This window comes from Schistocerca serialis, chromosome 6 (genome assembly GCF_023864345.2).
Source record: "Schistocerca serialis cubense isolate TAMUIC-IGC-003099 chromosome 6, iqSchSeri2.2, whole genome shotgun sequence".
Lineage (NCBI taxonomy): Eukaryota > Metazoa > Arthropoda > Insecta > Orthoptera > Acrididae > Schistocerca > Schistocerca serialis.
Window position 1 is genome coordinate 350,967,455 of NC_064643.1, and position 10,805 is coordinate 350,978,259.

The 10,805-nt window shown below is 40.2% G+C and overlaps 1 protein-coding gene across 1 annotated transcript in view; it reads right to left on the reverse strand.

Annotated features, from left to right (window-relative positions):
* LOC126484866 (uncharacterized) overlaps positions 1-9,558 on the reverse strand; it is a 33,837-nt gene extending 24,279 nt beyond the window's left edge. Inside the window, exon 1 of the mRNA XM_050108463.1 lies at positions 9,028-9,558. Within this exon, the coding sequence (XP_049964420.1) occupies positions 9,028-9,558 (531 nt within the window). The remainder of the gene's footprint in view (positions 1-9,027) is intronic.
* Between the last annotated feature and the right edge of the window lie 1,247 nt (positions 9,559-10,805).

The window sequence follows — 10,805 nt, forward strand, 5'->3', positions numbered from 1 at the left end:
TTTAAGAAACTCTATTACCTTTTAGCGGAAAATTCGTGCGGTACTCTCCGACGTTAGAAAAGTCGTAGTGTTCCGTTCGGAGCAGGAGGCGGCTGTCTTTTCTCCTTCGCGATATCGAAAATTACTAAAGAAAATGAACAGAAATTTTTTTTCGGAGGAAGATCGCGCGGAGAAAACAGACGGAAGTTACATGAAAGAAACCTAAGGGACCAACTGATTGGATTTGTACGAACATATAAACGGAACTGAAAGAACTTGGAATAAATACTATAGCGATGTCGTCACGACAGCCTCCTGTTCCGACAGAACACACGCCGGATCATAAGCTGCATAAATCTTTTAAACAGGAAGGATTATCATAAGTATAATTAATGAAAATAAGGTTGAGAGATTTTCTTTGAAATTAAATAAACTTCAAGGCTTCAAGTATTATAATATGAAACGGAAACTTACATTAACATGGCCACCCATTGTGGCGGTGGAGCGAATTTTTCACGATATACATTCTCGCTTGTTTGTGGCTACATATATTTTTAATCACTTAAACTCTTAACTTTACAATAAAAATGATTATATCAGATGGAGCACAATACTTTTGCGTCCGACTCGCAACACATTCACAGAAGAGCTAGACAGCGACGCGGCTCCCTGCAGAAGTAAAAACTGGCAATTGTTATTTTGAAACATAGGTGCATCGGTTTTTTTTTTTTTTTTTTACTGATCGATAGCAGCGTATAACAGTTTATAGCTATCGTGATATTCTGCGCTTTTCAGGAGCGCGGCAAAGATATCTGGTTACAACATTCATTGGTATATGTTAGAAGTTCGCACATACTGACGCAAATACAGAAAAAAAAACTTTTACATGTTAAAAATCGCAGTGATAAAGGCTGTAATGTCACAATGCCTCCCATGTGAGGCATGATGATTCCGGAAGGATCATCAGGACTCACATGTAGTTTCAAGACATTACTGTGTTTTATCATCTGTTTACTTTCGTTCTAACATAAAATTGGAATGAGTTTGTCATCTAGTTATTTTATGCTTCCAGTACAGTTATGAAAACAAATAGTCTTTCAGTGTCTTTTGTGCACTTTGGCACTTCTCTCAGTTCATTGTAAGGTGTCCTTGCACTGTCATCTTAATTGCTGTTACGGTGAAACAAAATATGAAAAAAAAACAATCTTAAGTCTAACACACACAAAGATAAATGAATAATACTCTATATAGAAAACAAAACATGTCAGTAGACAAACATACACAGATACATTGAAATAATTACTTAAACAGTCCTCTAAAATTGTCTGTGACCTCTTTGGTCTCGTAATGTTTTTTTTTTTATCCGTTTCATTAGATTCTTTTAGAATGTCGTTGTTAATCAGGACGTTTCACTTGACACTACACTGTACACTTTTATTTGTCACGCGCTCACTTAACCGGAGTCTGCAACGTCTATTCTCGTTCGGTGAGCGGCGTCGTCCGAGAGGTCACGACCCTGGGTAGCGTCCTTTTTTTTTTTGTGTTCGCTCGTGTTGCCTCTCTAGTGTCTCGCATCAAGCGTCATGTCGTTTACATGCAAATAAACAGAAAGAAACCTGTGTTAGGTTCGTGCTATAATGTAGACTTACAGGTAAAGGTTTTATAGGATTCTGGACAGGATTGATAACCTTGCCCTCCAGTTAACGTTTCAGTGCTCAGTAATGCCTTGTCTTTATTTAACTATCTATCGCAAAATATCCGACGTGACTGATTAAATGGAAATTAATTTGAAGCTAAGACTTCTCGTTTTACAGAATAAATAAAGTTCATAATTAAGTTTCACTGTGATAGCTTTAGCAATGTCTCTTGCGTAGTTGTGAGACGGAAAACATTCTAAGGTCAATGACACGCCTCCACAGCGCGCGCGTCGGTTGTGTTTCAAATGTTAATTGTTGAGTCCAATTGCAAGCAGCTCCGCGCTGTTGCCGGTTACTAGTCCAGTGCAACACGCGCTCGTGTATGCTCGTATGAAGTTTAACGTGTGTCACTCGCGCTCTGCTAAAATGAGAACACGCGGAAACACACGCCTAGTGTCCTTTCTCCATCGTCGATCGGCGTATCGAAAACTTGGGTAGAAAATACCACCGTCTGTTTCGAGGATTTCACACGACAGTCCCTGCGACCCGCCATGCTGCTTACACACAGGTAAGTGAAGTCAACGTTTTACATATAGTTTGCAAAATGCTTTGCTGTGATCGCTGTCACTACCTGCACTTGCGTGTACACATGTCACTGCACACGTATTTTGTACACTTTATCACTCGCATTTTGTTTAGAACGTCTTAGAGTGTCTGCAAATTCACATCTCCCATCTCACATTGTGATTTCAAAGTTCACAGTTCAAGTTACTCACAGGTAAATACATTACAAGATTAAACAATGTCCATAAATTACATACATACATACATACATTTCTTAAGTTTGCTTACAGTCACAAAATTCTGTTAACCTTTTCAGTCACGCCACGCCGGATTAGCGTATTGAATACCACTACTTGTGCATCAAGGCACGATTATTTCGGTTATTCTCTCTCCCTTTTACAAAGGTAAAATTGTTCTTAAAACAAATCTTTTAAGCAGCTTGTTATTTCGTTTCTCTTCAAAATTTAGTGTCACTGTTTATGTAGAGCACAGATTGAACAAATTCTATCTCTACTGGTCGAGCATACTCATGCATTTCTCTCCGGAAGATTCATGCTTCATAAAGTTACTGGCTGCAAGTGCTACTCGCGGGATGTATTATAATCTCTCAACATTGCTACTCGCGATACGCGATTAGAACAAAATTTTCGCTAACGGATCTCTCCCACAAATTTCGTTTCCACTTCAACCGTCTAAAGAGCACTCAGATGAGCCTGTCAAATTCTAATCCTCAATTTTTTTTTAATGGGATAGGATGGGGAAGTGGAAGAGGAGAGGATCAAATATGAACATAAATATACTATATACATATACAAATTCTAGCACAACTACACTAGGATATTTTTTTTTACCTTAGATGCATGACATGCGTCACGTGTGCCTTCAAGTGGCTATTCTTTAATCTAATATCAGATCTTAGTTTTATTATTATAATGTGAGTCATATCTGGTGACAGCTTTCTAGTTTATCACGCTTCCTTCTGGGCGATTGTCGGGCTTGGCTGTGAAATAGCTAATTACTTTAGTGCATCTTTCATGTTTAAAGAAGAAACATTTACCATCAGGAATACTCCAGGCTTGTCAGTACGACGTATATGTTTCGATGTAGTGGCACTCTCGACTACATGACCTAACAGCTGTTGTAAAACACAATAAAGGAAATGCTTTGTTGCTTAGCTATTAAATCTTTATGAGGCTTACTGTTCGTAGATGATATTTTGAATCTGAGATTGAATCTCCTGAAAACTATCAAATACTACGTGATACTCTATCTGTTATTTACTGCTTTTGACAGTTCAAACACTTGGCTACACAAATCTGTTTAATTCTAAAGATTGCGCTAACAAAAGGTATAGTTCATGGCGGTGTTACAATAACGCACAGTTTACACGCAATAGGCTGTACTCTGTACACTTAAAGACTAACATTCCATCTTGAGGGCTGAAAAAGAAATTGCTTAACCTAATATTTCATATATATATATATATTCATTGGAGTTGGAAGGTGGCAATCTGCTACTTCCTTCCGTATCTCCTTTCACCAATAACGGCATTCCTCAATGCCAACAGCCAACTTGGACTGCTTACACCTAGGACTAACTTAAAACTAACTGAGAATCTATCCTCTCAAATGGAATGTGCTTTCTTTTTCGTACGCCATAATAAATCAAATCTTCAATTACCTCCATAGTTTTTCGCCAAAGTGTGAGTACTCGTATTGGTGTGTTTGAATACCGAAGTGTTTCACAGGTTAAACCTTAGGCTAATGTTCCTTTGCCTGTTACTTTGCCTCGTTATACTTCTTGAGATCCTGGTGGTGATACAATCCTTTAATTCTGCCAGATGCTGGATCCGCCATTAGATAACATCCTGTATGTGGTTTTCTAATTACTACAAATGGTCCGTCGTACAATAGCCTCCATTTCCGATTTCTTTTCAACAACTTCGATGGCTTAAAATGTGTCCGTAAAAGCACCTTTTCATTAATATCATATGTAAGGGCCTTAGATACTTTCTTGTCATAAGACTTCTTGCGTAGATTCGCCTGTACAGCTAAGGATACCAATGCTTGCCTAAGTTTTGCATCTAAATCTAATTCTGGTTCTACAATTTTAGGTATGGGATCTAACCATTCATTTCTTTCCCGATGACTCGTCATTAGTTCCGCAGGTGTAAATCCAGTTGAGAAGTGTGGAAGATTGTTGACAATCTGCTCGAATGAAGATACAAAGTCAATCCAACGGGTTTGTCTATTAGGTATGTAGGTTCGAATGAATCTATTGAACTCTTTGAAGATACGTTCGGTGGGATTAGATTGCGGTCTGAAACGAGATATAAGTATTTGTTTGATGCCATGTCTGGCAAGAAAATTGCGCCATTGTCTGCCAGTGAAATTCGATGCATTATCTGATAGAATGGCCTCCGGCTTGCCAAATCGAGGAAAATAGTCTTGTTCGATTCGACGGATGATCGGAAGTGCACTGGATGATTTCACTGCATAAAGTCTCACATGTTTTGTGAAAAGATCCAACAATGCGACTAGGTATTTCACCCCTCCCCTCCCTTGCGGCATGGGGCCGGCGAGATCAAGGGCCAGAACTTGATTTGGTCTCTCAGTAATAATTGGATTCAGAGGAATTAGGTTCGAATGGTTGAAGGGTTTTGCCTTCTGGCAGATAAGACATGTACTTAACAACTTATGGATTCGATGGTGCAAGTTTGGTACATAGCAATAGGCAGAAATCTTTCGTTTGCATTTTTCAGGTCCATAATGACCCCAGGAAAGATGTGTGTACCAGATAAGGTGTTCAACGTATGCGTGTGGTATACACACACACCATCTACCAGAGAGGAGAGAAGTTCGATGGAATAAAACATCGTTGTGTAGTTTATAAAATTTGGACAAGTGGTGATCGGGTTTTGTTAGAAGAAGTTGTTTGATCTTACGCCATTTGGGATCTGTTTCTTGGAGTATGCGCATCTGCTTGCAGAGCTGAAGGAAATACTTTCTATGTAGTGGGTCTTTCATTAGAAGAATTCGGTAGTTAGACATCTGCTCGATAAGTTCACTGGACTCGGGAAGTCCTTGCGGCATGCGTGACAAAGCATCCGCGATAATGTTGTTTTTACCCTTGATGTATACTATTTCGAAATCATACTCTTGCAAGAAGAGACTCCATCGTGTAAGACGAGGATGAAGAAGTTTACACGAGAGCAAGAAACTAAGAGCTTGGTGATCAGAAAAGACCTTAATTTTCCGACCATGGATGTAGTAATTGAACCTTTTAAAGGACCATACAACGGCCAGAGCCTCCAACTCTGTCACCGAGTATGACCTCTCACATTCTGTGAGAACCCTACTTGCAAAGCTGATAACTCTTATCTCTTCTTTTCCATCAATTACTTCTATTTGAAACAAACAAGAACCAAGCCCCTGAAATGAAGCATCTGACGAAATACAGAATTCTTTATCCATGTCTGGATGGAACAAAATATTGCTGTTAAGAAGTGCTTGTTTAATGCGATCAAAATCTGTCTGACACTCTGGCGTCCAATGCCAGTGAGTTTTTTTCTTTAGAAGATCATGCAATGCTTGACTGTTCATCGACTGGTCCGAAATAAACTTTCTGAAAAAGGAAGTCATTCCGAGGAAGCCTTTCAACTGGCGTTTAGAAGAGGGCACAGGAAAGTTTTTAATAGCTGCTAGTTTGTCTGGATCTGGGGTAATTCCCTGTGATGATACAAGATGTCCTAAAAATTTAATCTCGCTTTTACCAAATTTAGACTTATGTAGATTAGCTGTGACTCCATAGTCAACAAACCTCTGGAAAACTTTGCTTATTATGTCTAAATGTTCTTCCCAAGATTTCGTAGCAATCAGTAAGTCATCAACATACACTGTTACTCGATCCAACAGTTCAGGTCCTAATACATGATCAAGTGCAGCTATGAATACGCCTGAACTCACATTCAAACCAAATGGAACTACTTTGAATTGGTATGATCTACCTGCAAATATAAACGCTGTATATTTTCGAGACTGTGATGTCATCTTGACCTGCCAGTAGCTCGATCTCAAGTCTACCGATGTGAGGAATTTTACTCCATGAAACCTTTGTAATTGTTCATCCATAGCCTCAGGTCGAGTTCTTACTGGAATAATTATTTTATTTATGTTTGTTGCATCCAAAACTATACGTACACTACCATCCTGCTTCAAAACTGGCAATAACGGACTACTGTAAGGTGAGTCTGACGGTTCAATGATCTCCCACTTAAGCATTTTACGTATTTCATTTTTCACAGCCTCGCGCCTTGCATACGGGACAGAGTACGTTGTCTTGCAAAAAGTAGAATGGGAAGCGACCTTCATGTCATATTCGTAGTCACGTATTACTCCAGGTTTCGAAGAAAAGACATGAAGATACCTCATAAGTAAGTGCAGTAAATCTTGCCTTTGTATGTAATCAAGTTCACTTGATTCGCTTACTTTATTCAAAATCTCTTCTCTAGTCGGAAGTCCGTCATCAGTATCAAAATCCGTCCAACTGTTACCCTGTCTTGTCATGTGTGCTTGGTTCAAAAACATTCGCTGTACCAGTCTCCGTACCTTAACTTTGTGCTCAGTGTTGACTCTTTTGACCTTGCCGCGCAACAATTGCAGCGTTACCTCCTGTTCACCTACTCGGATTGTACAGATACCCTTTTCTATATCAATCACTGCCTTATTCTTCCTCAGGAACTCCATTCCTAATAAGCATGACACTGACAAATTCTTAACTACTAGAAATACACACATGAAAGAAGTAGAATTAATCCTTATCGGTACCTGAGCTTGCAAATTGACTCGCTGTGATAAAGATCCTACCGCTCCTGTTACTGAACAACCTTGTACTGGTAACGTTAAAATTTTCATCCCTGCAGAAACTTTCTTAAACATACATAGTGATAAAGCATTTACATTTGCACCAGTATCAATAATAGCATCTATTGGTGTATTGGCTATGTAAATTTTAGTCATTGCTTGTACTTCGTCTTCCCATACGTCATTCAAGTCTGTCTCAATATTTTCCTGCAACAAATCGTCTCTCAAGTCAGTGTCGCGATCATAACGTATTACGTTAAGTCGTTCAAGGTCGAGTTTGCCCCCATTATGTCCCGCAGCATCCCCAAGGAGGCGAAAAGGTGCTGCCTTTAGTTTTCCGCTTTCTTGTGATGCGACTGATTTGATTCTTCTGTCACATCACTTGACCATTCTCGCTGGTTTTCTACCCATTGTGTTTGTTGATTTGTATCAAACCCTTGTTGGTAATGCACTTGATTACCAGGCTGAAAAATCGGTACATTACTTGCCTGCGTAAAATATACCGGTGGATTGTATTGTTTTCTTGGTTTATTGTTATTGTATCTAAAGTCCTGTTGTGGTGCCGTGTACTGTTGTTGTTGCATGAATGGTTGTTGCTGAGGCGTGTATTGCTGTTGTTGCTGGTGTTGTGGCTGCCCATAGGGTTGTGGTGGAGGTAGCTGACCTCCGCAATTTTGATTGTTGCAACGTTTACCCTTGTATTTGTTCCCATTCTCCTAGAAGTTACTACCGTTATTGTTTGATTGGTATGGGGCATTCCCGTAATACTGTTGTTGCGTGTTGTATATTGGATTGTACCGTTGGTTGCCGTAATGCTTGTTTTTGTGTTTACCATTACGGTAACCATTGTTTCGGCCTCTATTGCGGTTATTGTACTGTTTGTTTCCGTATTGTGTTTCGTGTGAACCATTTCCATTACTACCGTTTCCATTCGAATACGTGCCTGCGTTGTTGTTCTTACGGTTAGCATTCGCACGCGCGTCTTCGTGTATAAGATCGAGCGAATCAAGGACGGATAAAAATGCGTCCTGATCTTCCTCTGACACGTTCACTAATTTCTCGCGTATGGAAATGGGTAGTTTTGACTTAAGGATCATAATAACATCTTTTGTTGTTATGGGAGTGTCCCAATATTGTATCTTTCTCAAGTACTTCTCAAAGTACCGGCGAAGTCCGCCACTGTTCGAATGGAAAGGTTCGGCGTTATAGACCTCTTTGCGTAGGCGTTGCTGAACACCTGCGCTCCAAAATTTGCTTAAAAAGTTTTTCTCAAACTCGCTAAATGTTTTGCACTTATCAACCATCTCGGTTCCCCATATAGCACTTTCTCCTTGTATGTATCCGGTAATGAATTGTATTCTCTGTTTGTCATTCCAGGCAGCTGGAAAGACTCCTGAAAAGTTCTTTAGGAAAACGACTGGATGAATATTTCGCTTTTCCGGTTGGAATGGTTGAAAAACTCTGTGTTTCAATACACTCTCCTCTTTCATGAGGGTTGTGAGTGTCAATTGTTCAGTGTTGTTGTTGTGTGAATCGTTAAATTCATTTTTCAGTCGCGGAATGTACTGTGGTGTGTTGTGTTGTTGTGTTGTCTGGTATTGATGTTCATCTGGCTCAGAAGGTAGTGAGTGTTTCCCGTCACTCTGGTTATCATACTGTAGTGTTTGAATTTGCTGTTTCAGGTCGGATATCTCATCTGTTACTTGCTTCCGCCATTCCGGCAAATCCCGGGTAAACACTCGTCTAATTTGGCCTAGTTCAGTACAAACAGTGTCTCCTGAACTGCCGGGTGCAGATAATATGTCTAAGGTTGCGGATTTAACAACATCTTTCAAGTCACGTGTAACCTTCTCCTCAACTAGCTTCTCTTGTACATCAATCCATTCTTTGTAATGTTCGGTAAGTGCTTTAGTGTGCGAAGCAACACTACTGTTAACTCTTTCGTCAATAGTTCGGTCCGAAATGTCATTCGCCATTGCACTTACTTTTGATTCTACAGTGGCTACCGCTGTCGCTAACTCGTCTACCTGTCGTGCAACTGTTTTATACGCAAGTTTTACCGAATCGGTTTCTTTGCGACACGCTTCGATTTGAGTTGTGAGATTCTGACCGATGTTCTCAATTTTGTTATTCAGAGTGCTTATCTGGGTTGTCAAAGTGGTTACTTGCTCGGTGACGTCACCCTTAACCGAATCTATCTGTGCCGTGACGTCACCCTTAACCGAATCTATCTGTGCCGTGACGTCACCCTTAACCGACTCTATCTGTGCCGCGACGTCACCCTTAACCGACTCTATCTGTGCCGTGACGTCACCCTTAACCGACTCTATCTGTGCCGTGACGTCACCCTTAACCGACTCTATCTGTGCCGTGACGTCACCCTTAACCGACTCTATCTGTGTTGTCATATCCGTTTTCAGCTCTGATAAAAACTTGTCTCTGTCTTTCTCACGTTGTTCGCGATCACGTTCGCGCTGTTCCCTCTCCTGTCTGTCTAATATCAATTCCTGTAACATTTTGACAATGTCAACTGATACCGTTATCGGGGAGGTGGGTGTTTCCTGCTGAGTGTCGTCCACGTTAGCTACCTCTTGTCTGTCGTCTGTCCTGGCCGTCGTTCCGCGTGAGCGGAGTCGGTAATGTTTGTTAACAGTGCCGTCGCTTTCGTCTGCAGAGTTCGCGCTCGATTGTCCGTCCGCCATAATGAAATTCAACTATTGCCAACTTAAAATGGGTACTGCCAACTGAAATTCTGATTGTCAATTATTCTTGCCGCGCAAGTTAAAGTCGCGGCGCGTTCGTCAAATGTCTAATGTTACGTGGGTAATAACTGACACACGTCTGTAGCAAAAAGGCAAGATGGAGTCAACGCCGTTGAAACAATTGATTGCCAACGCTGTTACACAGAAAAGACTGAAATGGCATCCATCTTGAACTTACACGAGAATACTAACTACAGTATAAAACAAATAGGCCAAGCAAAAGGTTACAGAAAATGTTCAAATATTTACGTAGAAAAAAAAAATGGTTTTTTACGTTAAGCTACAGAAAGGATAGAGTGAGGTCGAATTTGAAGGTCAATGAGCTACTCTTTAGACAGAACTATGGCAAACGAAAATTTGGTACTCACTCGGCGTTGTCTTCAAAACTGCAAATCTGCGTCTTATTAAATCCCAAGATATTTGTGTAAATACCGCGTCCTTCAAGATTGCGTATATTTATTGCTCATCCGTAATTTTATGCAGCAGTGGGTTCCAAAGAGCGATACATGAAATAAGACAATCATATATTAGTACCGTGACACATTCAATATTTTAGTCATGTCCCTGTTCGGGCGCCAGATCTGGTATGATTTTTTTTTCTTAGAAATTTAATTGAAAGCTTTGTTGCTTTGGTAAAAATAAAATTGGTTCTTTTTGTCGTGACAGAATAAATTACTATTAATCACACCAGATTTGTCGGAGAACAGCAGCAACATGTGTAATTGATCCAGCTTTAAGAAACTCTATTACCTTTTAGCGGAAAATTCGTGCGGTACTCTCCGACGTTAGAAAAGTCGTAGTGTTCCGTTCGGAGCAGGAGGCGGCTGTCTTTTCTCCTTCGCGATATCGAAAATTACTAAAGAAAATGAACAGAAATTTTTTTTCGGAGGAAGATCGCGCGGAGAAAACAGATGGAAGTTACATGAAAGAAACCTAAGGGACCAACTGATTGGATTTGTACGAACATATAAACGGAACTGAAAGAACTTGGAATAAATACT